Consider the following 15,175-nt stretch of genomic DNA (forward strand, 5'->3'; position numbering starts at 1 on the left):
ATGTGCTAAGGTCATTCAGGAGAAGAATGTTGCATATCGTAATTGGCTTGTTTCCAATTCTTGAGTTTCATTTTCTGCCTACACCAAATCTCGCAACAATTGTAAAGCAGTTATTAATCAGTCTAAACTAGATTTTGAGAAGGCTAAAAGTATAAAACTTGCTTTTAGTCCAAATGGTAGCTGAGCATTCTGGTCACTTACCAAAGCTATTGGCTGCAATTTTTGCCCGTCTCTGTTCCCACCTCTGACAAAATTAGATGGTTCTTTTGCCACATCAGCCAAAGATAAAACTGACCTGCTAGCATCCTATTTTTCTTCCAACTTATGTATTGATGATCTTGATAAATCACCTCATCACCTCAAACCATTCCCAGCACACTCCATTCAATGCCTCCTGTGGGCTTTCGTCAAAAGGATGTCATTTTTCACTTTCTTATTCCAAAGTTGTTTTTTCTCCTGCTTGGAAATTTGCTCATATCCAGCCAGTTCTTAAAAAGGGTGACTTCCATCCAATTATCATTCCATTGCGATTACTTCTACTCTTTCCAAAGTAATGGAGAAATCAATTAATTGCCAACTCTTGAACTACCAAGAATCCTTCCGTCTGATCAACAATAGTCAGTATGGATTCCATCAGTGTCGATCCACTGGTGATATTCTGGCTTATGTTACCCATTTATGGACAAATTCAATGGAAAAGTTTGGTTAAAACAAGCAGTTGCTCTAGACAACTCTTTCGATTGTGTTTGGCATAAAGGTCTTCTAAACAAGCTTCTATCTTATGGTTTTCCAACTGCTTTTTGTAATTGGTTATTCAGTTTTCTCTCTGATTGCTAATTGAGGGTGATGGTAGATGGCTCTCTGTCTTCTAACTTCTGCACTAATGCTGGTGTCACCCAAGGTTCAGTTAGCATTAGCATTAGTAGAGGCATTTGATGCAAGAAAGCAAGCTTATGCAGCATCAGCCAAAAAAAAAAAAAAAAAAAACCCACTTCCACTTCACCCCTCTGTTCATTCAAAATACCTGTCCAGCTGAGCCTTAAACTTATTTAGGCTATCAACCTCCACCACAAGGGATGGAAGTCAGTTCTCCCCCCCCCCATCTCTTTTCCTCTTCTATATTAATGACCTTCTTCCATTGACCGGAAATTCTATCCATAGTTTTGCCAATGATAGCACATTGCATTCCACTTTCCAGTTTGAGAAACTTTGCCCTGCTCAATCTGCTTCAACTTCTCAAATACCCACTACCAATTCCTTAAATGCCGATTTACAGGTAATTCTCCAGTGAGGCAAAGACAACTTAGTTGATTTCAATCCTTATAAAACCCAGTCCTGCCTTATATCTCGCAAAAAGGATTCTTCAGCTCCTATGCTTATCTTTGGTGATACTTCAATTTCTAGGCAAATGATATATCTCTTATCTCTTTTGGGGATTACCCTGACTTTTAATCTCTCTTGGCACAAGCACATTAGCATTAGTAGAGGCATTTGATGCAAGAAAGCAAGCTTATGCAGCATCAGCCAAAAAAAAAAAAAAAAAAAAATTAAATAAATAAATAAAAAAATAACCACTTCCACTTCACCCCTCTGTTCGTTCGAAATACCTGTCCAGCTGAGCCTTAAACTTATTTAAGCTATAAATTTCCATGACAAGGGATGGAAGTCTGTTCCACCAACCAACCACCCACTGGCTAAAGGCAAATTTCCTCACGTCTATCCTACATCTGTCTTTCCTCAATTTGAATTTATGCCCTCTCAGGTGATTATTCTGAGCAAGAGGAAGAATCCCATCAGCATTGAGCATGCTCAAACCATTCAAAGCTTTATACACCTCTGGCCAACCGGGCTAGCCGGGTGGGTAAAGTGCCTGCCTGGCAACCCAAAGGTCGCGGGTTTGATTCCCGCCTCGGGCTTGGATCAAAGTACTGCAAAAATCTTGGGAGGTGCATTATGGCCACAGAAGCCTATGCGCTAACAACTACAAAAAAAAAAAAATAAAATATACACCTCTATCAGATCACCTCGCTGGTGCCTAGTCTCCAGACACTGTAATTTGCAAAACTTAAGCCTTTCTTCGTAAGAGCACCCCTTTGTTCCATTCACCAATCTTGTTGCCCTTCTCTGTACTCGTTGCAGCATCTCTACATCCTTCTTGAAATGAGGCCTCCAGACCTGTATACAGTACTCTAGGTGTGGCCTGACCATTGCCTTATACAAAGGAATAATCACCTCCTTATCCCTGCTAGAAAAATTCCTATATATCATCGACAATACACCATGAGCTACTCTTGCAGCCCATCTGCACTGCTCAGAAAACTTCATATCTGCCTGCACACCCACCCCCAGGTCCCTTTCATTCTCTACCACTGTCAGTGTAGTACCGCAGAGTTGATACGTTGCTCTGGGGTTTCTGTTTCCCATATGTTGTACTTTACATTTGTCAATGTTAAACTTCATTTGCCACCTCGAAGCCCATCTGCTCAACCTTTCCAGATCCTGTTGCAGTAGCATAGTGTCAGTAGTGTCCTTGACAACCCTGCCAACCTTCGTATCGTCTGCAAACTTGGACATTAAGCTTGATATACCATCATCAATATCATTTATAAATACAGAAAACAATAATGGACCCAATAATGGACCCTGAGGGACTCCACTAATAACATTAGTCCACGATGAGCAGTGTCCATTGATTATCACTCTATCACTTCTCCCCCTCAACCACCCCTTTATCCATTGCAGCAATTTGTCTTCAATGCCACACTGCTCCAATTTGTGCAGCAGTCTTCCATGTGCAACAGTATCAAAAGCCTTTCTAAGATCCAAGTATATAATATCAAAGTTATTCCCTGCATCCAGTTCTTTTGTGACTGCATCATAGTATCCAATGAAACTGGTCACGCAAGACTTCCCCTTAACAAAACTGTGTGTGTCCGAACTATAACTGAAGTCTTGTCTAGATGATCCTGCAGTGTTTCTTTAACCAATGCCTCCATTAATTTTCCTGGAACAGAAGTTAAACTCATAGGTCTATAATTACTTGCGTTGCCCTTTGATCTTCCTTTGTGAATTGGGGTCATATTTGCACATCTCCAGTCCATGGGTACCTCCCCTGAATCCAAGGAAGCTCTCATAATTAACCTTAACGTTTCAATGCACACTCTTGCTGTCTTCCTCAAAATTACTGGGTATATGCCAATATACCCAGTAATGCATGCACTTGTTCTTAATTTTAGCTACCCTAACACAGCCCATGTATTTACCTTTCTGTGTTGACTCCCAGCAGTCCCTGAAATCCCCAGCACCTTGTTTTCCAGGCTGCTGCTCATTCCAGTAGAAGTAGTGCAAGAATCACTTTCATCTCTGCCAGGTTTGTTTGTTATTTGGTTTTTAGGAGCATTAGCAACTAAGGCCATATTGCTTCAGGGATATGCAGTGGTCATTCCCTGACCTTTCCGCATCCTCTGTATTTAGTGGTCATGGGCTCGAACCCCGGTCTAATCAAGAAGCATGTGCTACGCACTGCTGCTCCTTCTCACCTGGCTATGGAGGCACCACCTCTGCCAGGAACTACTGTTATGTGTCCCCCCCCCCCATGAGCTAGCAGCATCTGAACCACCTAACAACACTGCCCTGATAGCATCAGCAAAGATTCTTGCATCCTTTCTATTTAAGTGTATCCCATACATGTAGAATCAGTCTCTCCTGTGAACAAGCACAGACCATGCTTATAAAAATACTATCCCACGAGTCTTGCACAATCAATTTGGCCCTGAAGAGATTGTGCAAGGCTTGCACAATCTCTACGTCAAACCTCCAATAAGCAAAGTGGCGAATTACACTGGTTGATGAGAGTCATCTTATCAATAAATAATAAGTGACAGAGTTTACTAAAGGAAACCCAGATGATTTTATGCTAGTCAAAAGAAGGTACAGACTATCAGGTTTTGGCCTCAGTGACTCCCAACAATTTTGGCTGCATCTAAATAACTTATTTTGTCATAACTATTAATTAATGACCCAAATTTGCTGTTGGGTCAGCAACAACTGCTAGTCGGCTGCCTGGATCAATCCACCCCTCATTAAAAGAATATGGATCAATAAAGTCCATGTAAATTCACCTTTCAACATTAGCACTGAGAGCAAGCTGATTTTAGTCTGATGATTCATTTTTTCCTTGTCTGCTGGTGTGGTTGAGATATTTGTTGCATTACAGTTTTAATTAATAGCACAAGGACTCTTTGGCCATACTGTGCCTATTGATATGTCCTATCTAGTACAGCAGTCAGTTAGCAAGGCACGAAACTTAGTTGCATGAAAACTAATCAGATGTGTGAATATAAGTGAATTTGCTTGCCATAGAAAAATAATTGAGAGAGACTGATGTCATCTCGAAGGATATGTTTTATTCTCATTGGTTCTTGCAGTCATGAAAGAAAAGCAAAGGAAGATATCCTATCCTGTTGGTAATAAGAGCAGCCCATCAGCTTATGTTTAACTCTGAGGGTGATACTATGATAAAACAATGATTTCTCCATTATACTTGGAGGTTTATCACCTGTTAATAAGAGCAAATGTGTTAAATGTGTATGCCAATGTGCATCCTGGCAAGAATCACTCCTTCTTGCCTGTTTATTTCAGAACTAAAAGTCTAATATTGGTTTATTTTTGAGTTGCTTAAGTTTATTAGTTGACTGAGTTTACTATGACATCTGTTGAGCTTTGTATGCTTTCAGTATGATGATTCTATAGTCAGGATGTGTATCAGATCTGTGCCATTGGATATATTCCATCAAACATGACGTACACTACTTTTTCTGAAGATGAATCAAATGGGATCATACTTGTCTCAAGATAGGATGAAAAATACCTTTTCTCAAGGTACTGATTGCACAAGTGGGTCTGCACAAATTATGTGATTGATATTGGGTGTATAAACTGTATCGATATGCATATGAACTGTATTCTCTAGTGATAATTTAATGGTTAAAAGATCAGTGACAAAATTACAGTACTCCGTTGAAAGATATACAGAGATGGAAGTGGGTTGGGAAGCCTTTGCTACTCCCACAGCTATATCAGTTTTTGAATCACCATTATATTTGGCAATTTTGCAATTGCTGCTCCCACACAGTTATATCAGTTTATGAACCACCAATATATTTGGAAATTGTCTAATTTTGTATATAAGTTACATGAAGTTGCCTTATATTTGTCTGCTAGAGGCTCTTTTCTTCAGCTGAAAAAATAATTGTCCTATAATGGAGACTAGTGGCTCATGGAGAGTTCACATTTGTTTCTTGTTATATTCCAATGTACTGTTAAGTACATTCTGTTAAGGTGTAATATATTCCAATTTTGTGCTAATCCAAGCAGTCTGAGTTTGCTCTGCACCTATCTCTGGAATAAGTCATCCACCTTGATTAGAAAAGACAGGGCCAAATGGCATGGGACACCTAGCAGAAAATCCTACTTTTATATAACAAAAATAAATTTTATTGTATTTTATGTTATCGTACAATGTGGGACATTTTATGCAATACTTTCTTTTCTGTAATTAAAAAAAATGGGAGAAAAAATTATATATTTATTTTATTAAAGTGAAGTAAAAATGTGGGAGTTGTCACTTGATACTCTGAACACACTATTACAGATTTACTCCTTAAAAACTGCATCTTATAAATGTTGCCCAATAAAACCAATGTACATCCAACAATAAATCAGAATACTGTTCACCACTGCCCAGTGTGTCAGTTCAGACAGCACTGATGGCTTCAGTAATCCTAATTTTTAGCTCATCTCTAGTTCTGGGATGTGTCCGGTGAAGATTTATTCCAATAATCTCTAAAGAATAATCAGCAAAAGGGAACAGTGTTGCAACTTAACTGAACAATGAACAGTTAAGTTCAGTGAACAGTGAACTTAACTGTTGAACAGTGTTTTGATTCATTATAAGGAGAGATATCAATTTCAACAGATAACCTTTGTAGTGCGTCTGGGCTATAGAAATACAACTCCTGTGCATATTACTTCATTTAATTATGTATATGGTCTTCTTGGCTCATATTTTATTATTTATTTTTTATGGAAAATAGAAGTGTTAGATATAAATCGCATGTATTGCATTTTGCATAGATACACAGAATATAAGATCACCTCAGCAAATTTTGCATTCTTTCATATTTCCTTTAAATTTGAAGTAGTATTACATGCAATATGTAGAATGATTGCATTTGATCTAGGAATATTTTCTTAGATGTTGTAAGAATAGTTTAAATTAAATTTTTAAGTGTGTACATTACAATAATTTACATGAACAAATCTGTATTTACCTCATATAGCTTAACACTGTACCATCCATCAGTAATTGCAGCGGAAGGAGAATGAATCAAAATGAGCCGCTGATTACCTTGCAGAATTACTATGGGAAATCGCTGCATTGTAACTTCAGGAAAATGACTTCCACTTCTGCTTTCTAGGCGGAAATGTAGAACTCCATTATAAGCAGCTACCTGTAAAATAAATGACAACACTTATACTTTTATTTGAGAGATACTTCATCATTTAACAAATCGACATGTTGAATGATCATAGGTTGCATTTCATTAGCCACTTAATAACAGAATGAAGCTTTCTAGATAGAACCATTTTTTTCCCCACAATTAAATTTAAGCCCCTGAAAAAAATCCTCACTGATTATACATTATACTAAAAGCACCATTCTTCATACACATAGAAAGCTATATTCAGTACAACAAATTCTCCATGTTCTGCAATAAGTAAGTGTTCTGTAATAAAAGGAAATAAAATGTTATCATAATATTACTTGAGTTTCAGAAATTATGTCAAAAAAAAATGTAACTGTGATCAGTTATGCTTTGTTAATATGGATTGTGAATAAAACTATTGTAATTGTCAGCCCACAGACATCTCCAAACTTGGACATTAAAGCCTTATCTACCTTTGTCAATACCATTGAAAAATATAGAAAACAACAATGGGCCCAACACTGAACCTTGGAAGACTCCATCAATAACATTATTCCAAGAAGAGCAGTGTCCACTGATTACCTCTCTCTCTCTCTCTCTCTCTCTCTCTCTCTCTCTCTCTCTCTCTCTCTCTCTCTCTCTCTCTCTCTCTCTCTCTCTCTCTCCTCCCAACTCAACCCTTACTTTATCAAATGCAGCAACTTGCCCTTAATGCCATATGGCTCAAATTTGTAAAGCAGTCTTATATGTACAATAGTGTCAAAAGCTTTTCTGAAATACAAGTATATGATAAAATAATTATTTTTTGCATCCAGTTCCTTTGTGACCATATCGTAGAATCCAATCAAATTGGTCAGACAAGATTTTTACTTAACAAACCCATGCTGTGTCTGAACTATAACTGAAGTCCTGTCTAGATGATCCTGCAATGCTCCTTCAACCAATGACTATTTTCCCCCGAACAGAAGTTGAACTAACAGTTTGTAATTACTAGTGTCACCCTTTGTGAATAGGGGATACATTTGCATGGATTGGGATTGTGAGTCCTAAGTCCATGGATGCTCTCATAATAATTATGACCAAGGGTTTGCTCACTTCCTTTAATATAACTGGATAGATTCCATCCACCCCAGGTGCCTTTCTTATGTTTGAACTTCAACAATTTCTCCTCCACTTTGCTCTCAGTTATTACAAAATCATTAGCTCCTAATTAGAGCTTGATAAACTTCTGGCTTCCACTTCCCTACAGAATTCCTTATATGTGAATGTAGATGCAAAATACTTATTCAATTTGTCAGCTACTTGAGCAGGATCATTAACAGTTGAACCATCGATATCGAGTGAACCAATCTGATTCATCCCCTTTCTTCTAGAGTTTACATAAGTAAAGAAGACTTTGATGTTTTTATTTCTCATAAGATTTCTCATAATCTGCCTTCACTTGCCTAACCTACTTTGTGTCTTTTTTTTATATTCAGCTTCAACAATTTCTCTTTCACTTTCCTTTCAGTTATCACAAAATCATTTAACTCCCCATTAGAGGTTGATAAACTTCTGGCATTCCCTTCCATAAAGAATTCCTTGTGTGTGAATGTAGGTGCAAAATACTTGCTCAGCCCGTCTGCACTGCTCAGCAAACTTCATATTTGACTGCACAATTACCCCCAGGTCTTTTTCTCTTTCCACTTCCCTGAGTGTAGTACCACACAGTTGGTAAGTTTCTCTTGGGTTATTGCTATTCACATGCAGTACTTTGCATTCGTCAATGTTAAACTTCAGTTGCCACTTCTAAGCCCATTTGTGCAACTTATAGAGATAAAGTTGGAGTAGCATACTGTCTTTACTGTGGTTATCAACCCTGCCAACCTTTGTATCATCTGAAAACTTGGACATTAAACCTGATATACCTTCATAAATATCATTGATAAATATACAAAACAACAATTTGCCCAACACCAAACCCTGGGGAACTCCACTAATAACATTTGACCACTAAGAGCAGTGTCCATTGATTACCACACTGTCATCTCCCACTCAACCATCCCTTTATCCATTGTAGCAACTTACCCTTCATGCCATACCTCTCCAATTTGTACAGTACAGCAGTATTCCATGTGCAACAGTATCAAAAGCTTTCCTGAAATCCAAGTATATGATATCAAAATTATTTTTGCCATTCAGTTTCGTTGTGACCACATCATAATAGCCAATGAAATTGGTCAGACAAGACCTACCTTTAACAAACCCATGCTGCATCTTAACTATTACTGCAGTCTTTGGCATTCAATCCAATTTTTGACATTCAGTTCCTTTGTAACCACATCATAGTATCCAATCAAAGTGATCATTAGCATTAGCAAGGGTACATGATTCAAGAAAGCAAGCTTATATAGCATCAGCCAAAAAAAAAAGAGAAAAACATGACACACCCACTTCTCATTTCACTCATCTACCTGCTCATATTTGTTGGTCTAGCTCTGCCTTGAATCTGTTTAAGCTATCAATTTCTACAATGACAGATGGAAGTTTGTTCCAGCAAAAAACCACCTGACCATTGGCTTATACAAGGGGATAATTACCTCCTTATACCTGCTAAAAAAATTCCTGTATATCATTGACAAGACACCATGAGCTACTCTTGCAGACCGTCTGCACTGCTCAGAGAACTTCATATCCATCTGCACAATTACCCCCGGTCCTTTTCACTTTCTACCTCTGTCAGTGGAGTATCACACAGTTTATACATTACTCTGAGGTTACTGCTTCCCATATGCAGTACTTTACATTTGTCAATGTTAAATTTCAATTGGCACCTCTCAGTCCATCTATTCAACTTTTATAGATCCTGTTACAGCAGTGTACTGTCAGTGTCATTAACAACCCTGCCGACCTTCATATTGTCTGCAAAGTTGGACATTAAGCCTTCATCAATATCATTAATGAATACAGAAAACAACAATGAACCCAACACTGAACCCTGGGGGACTCCACTAATAACATTAGTCCAAGAAGAGCAGTGTCCATTGATTATCACTCACTGTCTTCTCCCACTCAACCATCCCTTTCTCCATAGCATCAATCTGCATCCAATGCACACTGCTCCTATTTGTGCAGCAGTCTTCCATGTGCAACAGTATCAAAAGTCCATGGTCCATATTTTCTAAGATCCAAATATATGATATCAAAATTATTCTTTGCATCCAGTTCCTTTGTGACTACATCATAGTATCCAATCAAATTGGTCAGACAAGACTTCCCCTTAACAAACCCATGCTGCATTCATGTTATAACTGAAGTCTTGTCTAGATGATCCTGCAATGCTTCTTCAACCAGTGCCTCCATTAATTTCCCTGGAAGAGAAGTTAAACTAACCGGTCTCTCTCTTTGTCCTCCTTTGTCAATTGGGATCACATTTGCACATCTCCAATCCATGAGTACCTCCACTGAATTCAAGGAAGCTGTCATAATTATGGATAAGGGTTTGCTTACTTCCTTTGCTGCCTCCTTTAACATAACTGGATCGATTCCATCCGCCCCATTCCTTTCTTATGTTTATCTTCAACAATTTCTCCTCCACTTTACTCTCAGTTATTACAAGACTATCTAGCTTACTACCAGAGTTTAATACACCTCTTGCATTCTCCTCCCTGAATAACTCCTCATGTGTGAATGTAGATGAAAATATCCATTTAGTTTATTAGCTACCTGAGCAGGATCATCAACATCAACAGTTGAACCATCGATATCAAGTGGATCAATCTGATTCATCCCCTTCTTTCTAGAGTTTACATAAGTAAAGAACTCTTTGCTGTTTTTCTTTGCATCCTTTGCCAAAGGTTTCTCGTAACCTGCCTATCCTCCATTGTGACTTGGTTACAGACCAGCTTATATCTATCATAGGCTTCTGAGTTACCTGTTAATTTTTATGTATCCCATGCATTTTTTTTTCTCTTCCACATGTCTAATTCATCTCACAATCATGGATGTGAGATGAATTAGAACAATATTCCTTAGTTGGTATGAAAAGCCTAGTAGCTCCCAAGATTATTTCTTTGAATGCTTTCTATTTTGAATTTGCTGTTGGTAACATCATCAGTTGGTCCCACTCTATAGAATTTAAATACTGTCTCAGACCACCGTAATCACCTTTATGAAAGCAAAAACCCTTCCCTTCACTCCTGATGGTAGTTACCTCTTTGAGAAAATCTCACTTCAGCACACTGTGATCAATGCCACCTAGTGGTTCCTTTATCTGCAGATTCTTAATGCATGAAGAATCACTACTGATAATCAGATCAAGAGTATTACTCCATCTACTTGCCCCCCGAACATGCTGCTGTAGAAAATAATCATCCAATAAATCCACAAAAGCCTTGCTAGTGTGTGAGTGACCAACCCACAAATTCCAATCAATTTCTGAGAAATTAAAATCCCCCATTACCAATCAGTGTCTTATAATCCCCCATTATAAGACAATGATTTACTGGCCCACTATTTCTCTGCACAATTACTCATTATACTCATCAGAATCATTAGGCCTATAACACACACCTACTCATTTTTCCTTTCCCAGTGCTTCTGTCACACCAAACAGACTCAACATTGCATTGTCCACCAACATCAATTGGATGCACTTCCTTAGATTGTGTTTCTTAACTAACAGCATAACCTCTCCCCCTTCCTCTCCTGTCTATCCTATCTGTACACATTGTACTCCCCAAATTCCAATTCTTCACTGCTTTTGTCTGTGTGAAACCACGTGTCTGATATCCCAACAATATCTGCCTTTGATGTCTTGACTAGCACTTCAAGCTCATCAAATTTATTAACTATACTCCTAGCATTGGTGTACACACAAGTATAGATGCACCTGTTTCTACTCTTAGTTACCCTAACACAGCCCATGTATTTACTTGTTCCACTATGACTCCCAGCAGTCCTGGAAATCCTTATTGCTTTGCTTTCCAGTCTGCTGCTCAATTGCATTTCAATAGAAGCAGTGGAAGAATCACTTTCACCTCTTTGGCTACTGTTAATCTATTAGTCTGTGTATCCCTCCAAGCTAGCAAGTTTTCCGACCCACCTAATTCTGCCTCGTTAGCTTCAGCAAATATTCTTTCAACCTTTCTATTTAAAGTGTATCCCATCCCTGTAGAACAAGATTAGACAAGACTTCCCTTTAACAAATGCATGCTGTGTCTTAACTATTACTGCAGTCTTGTCTATATGATCCTGCAATGCTTATTTGACCAGTGATTCGATTATTTTCCCCGGAACATGTTAAACTAACAGGTCTATAGTTGCTTGTGTTATCTTTTGAACCCTCTTTATGAATTGTTGATACATTTGTGCACTTCCAGTCCATGGGGACCTCCCCTGAGTCCAAGGAAGCTCCCATAATTAGCATTAGCATTAGTAGAGGCATTTGATGCAAGAAAGCAAGCTTATGCAGCATCAGCCAAAAAAAAAAAAAAAAAAAAAGTAACATAAATAAATAAAAATAACCACTTCCACTTCACCCCTCTGTTCGTTCGAAATACCTGTCCAGCTGAGCCTTAAACTTATTTAGGCTATCAACTTCCACGACAAGGGGTGGAAGTCTGTTCCACCCACCAACCACCCGCTGGCTAAAGGCAAATTTCCGCACATCTATCCTACATCTGTCTTTCCTCAATTTGAATTTATGCCCTCTCAGGTGATTTTTCTGAGCTAGAGGAAGAATCCCATCAGCATTGAGCATGCTCAAACCATTCAAGGCTTTGTACACCTCTATCAGATCACCCCGCTGGTGCCTAGTTTCCAGACACTGTAATTTGCAAAACTTAAGCCTTTCTTCGTAAGAGAACCCCTTTGTCCCATTCACCAATCTAGTTGCCCTTCTCTGTACTCGTTCCAGCAGCTCTACATCCTTCCTGAAATGAGGCCTCCAGGCCTGTATACAGTACTCTAGGTGTGGCCTGACCATTGCCTTATACAAGGGAATAATCACCTCCTTATCCCTGCTAGAAAAATTCCTATATATCATTGACAATACACCATGAGCTACTCTTGCAGCTCGTCTGCACTGCTCAGAGAACTTCATATTTGCCTGCACCACCACCCCCAGGTCCCTTTCATTCTCTACCACTGTCAGTGTAGTACCACAGAGTTGATACGTTGCTCTGGGGTTGCTGTTTCCCATATGTAGTACTTTACATTTGTCAATGTTAAACTTCATTTGCCACCTCGAAGCCCATCTGCTCAACCTTTCCAAATCCTGTTGCAGCAGCATAGTGTCAGTAGTGTCCTTGACAACCCTGCCAACCTTCGTATCGTCTGCAAACTTGGACATTAAGCCTGATATACCATCATCAATATCATTTATAAATACAGAAAACAATAAAGGCCCCAATACTGAACCCTGAGGGACTCCACTAATAACATTAGTCCACGATGAGCAGTGTCCATTGATTACCACTCTCTGTCTTCTCCCCCTCAACCACCCCTTTATCCATAGCAGCAACTTGCCTCCAATGCCACACTGCTCCAATTTGTGCAGCAGTCTTCCATGTGCAACAGTATCAAAAGCCTTTCTAAGATCCAAGTATATAATATCAAAGTTATTCCCTGCATCCAGTTCTTTTGTGACTGCATCATAGTATCCAATCAAATTGGTCAGGCAAGACTTCCCCTTAACAAAACCATGCTGTGTCCTAGCTATAACTGAAGTCTTGTCTAGATGATCCTGCAGTGCTTCTTTCACCAGTGCCTCCATTAATTTTCCGGGAACAGAAGTTAAACTCACAGGTCTATAATTACTTGTGTCAGCCTTTGATCCCCCTTTGTGAATTGGGGTCACATTTGCACATCTCCAGTCAATGGGTACCTCCCCTGAGTCCAAGGAAGCTCTCATAATTATGGCTAAGGGTTTGCTTACCTCCTTTGCTGCCTCCTTTAATATAACTGGATAGATCCCATCCACCCCAGGTGCCTTTCTTGTGTTTATCTTCACCAATTTCTCCTCCACTTTGCTCTCAGTTATTACAAGATTCTCTAGCTTACTGCTAGAGTTGAATACACCTCTGGCATTCCCCTCGCTGAATAACTCCTCATGTGTGAATGTCGATGCAAAATATTCATTTAGTTTGTTAGCTACCCGAGCAGGGTCATCAACAGTTGACCCATCGATCTCAAGTGGACCAATCTGATTCATCCCCTTCCTTCTAGAGTTTACATAAGTAAAGAACTCTTTGCTGTTTTTCTTCGCATCCCTTGCCAAGGATCTCTCGTAATCTGCCTTCGCCTGCCTAACCTCGTTTGTAACTTGGTTACAGATCAACTTGTATCTATCATAGGCGTCCGTGTCACGTGTTAATTTGTATGTATCCCATGCATTTTTCTTCTCTGCCATATGCCTCATTAGTTCATCTGACAACCATTTAGGCCTAAACCTTGAACAATATTTCTTAGTTGGTATGTAAAGCCTAGTAGCTTCCACGATAAGTTCTTTGAATGCTTCCCATTTTGAATTTGCTGTTGGCAATATCATCAGTTGATCCCACTGTATAGAATTTAAATACTGTCTCAGTCCATTGTAGTCGCCTTTACGAAAGCAATACCCCTTCCCTTTACCCCTAATGGTAGTTACCTCTTTGAGTAACTCCCACTTCAGCACACTGTGATCACTGCCACCAAGTGGTTCATTTATCTGCAGATTCTTAATGCATGAAGAATCACTACTGATAATCAAATCAAGAGTATTACTCCCTCTATTTGCCTCCCGAACATGCTGATGTAGAAAACAATCATCCAATAAATCCACAAAAGCCTTGCTACTGTGTGAGTGACCAGCCCCCAAATTCCAGTCAATATCTGGGAAATTAAAATCCCCCATTATAAGACTCTCTGATTTACTGGCCCACTCTATTTCTCCGAACAGTTTCTTATTATACTCATCAGAGTCATTAGGCCTATAGCACACTCCTACTCTCAATTTTGATCTCCCAATGCTTATGTCACACCAAACTGACTCGACACTGCACTGTCCAGCGATGTCGACTGGCTTCACTTCCTTGGATTTTATGTGTTTTTTAACTAATAGCATAACCCCTCCTCCCTTCCTATCCTGTCTATCCTTTCTGTAGACATTGTACTCCCCAAATTCCAGTTCTGCATTTCTTATATCTGTGTGACACCACGTCTCTGAAATCCCCACAATATCTGCCTTTGATGTTTTGAGCAATACCTCAAATTCATCAAATTTATTTACTAAACTCCTAGCATTGGTGTACACACAAGTATACATGCACCTGTTCTTTTTCTTAGCTACCCTAACACAACCCATGTGTTTACTTGTACCCCAATGATTCCCAGCAGTCTCTGAAATATCCTGCATCTTATTTTCCAGGCTGCGGCTCATTCCAATAGAAGCAGTGCAAGAATCACTTTCACCTCTGCCAGTGGCTACTGTTAATCTATTAGTCCTTGTATCCCCCCAATCTAGCAGTTTTCCGACCCACCTAACATTGCCTCGATAGCATCAGCAAACATTCTTGCACCCTTTCTATTTAAGTGTATCCCATCCCTGTAGAAGCAGTCTCTCCTGTTAACAAGTACAGACCAGGCTGAAAAAAATTCTACCCCTTGAGCTCTGCACAATCTTTCCAGGGCCGAATTGATTGACAGGGCTCTCATCATGGCTAAGGGTT

General features: G+C 39.2%; 1 protein-coding gene across 1 annotated transcript in view; it reads right to left on the reverse strand.

Annotated features, from left to right (window-relative positions):
- Positions 1-15,175, reverse strand: part of LOC150081103 (laminin subunit alpha-2-like) — a 707,948-nt gene that overhangs the window by 434,611 nt on the left and 258,162 nt on the right. The window contains exon 28 of the mRNA XM_090380924.1: positions 6,333-6,512. Within this exon, the coding sequence (XP_090237050.1) occupies positions 6,333-6,512 (180 nt within the window). The remainder of the gene's footprint in view (positions 1-6,332; positions 6,513-15,175) is intronic.

Source organism: Mastigoproctus giganteus, chromosome 9, assembly GCF_048544385.1.
Source record: "Mastigoproctus giganteus isolate SK-2022 chromosome 9, ASM4854438v1, whole genome shotgun sequence".
NCBI classification, from domain to species: domain Eukaryota; kingdom Metazoa; phylum Arthropoda; class Arachnida; order Uropygi; family Thelyphonidae; genus Mastigoproctus; species Mastigoproctus giganteus.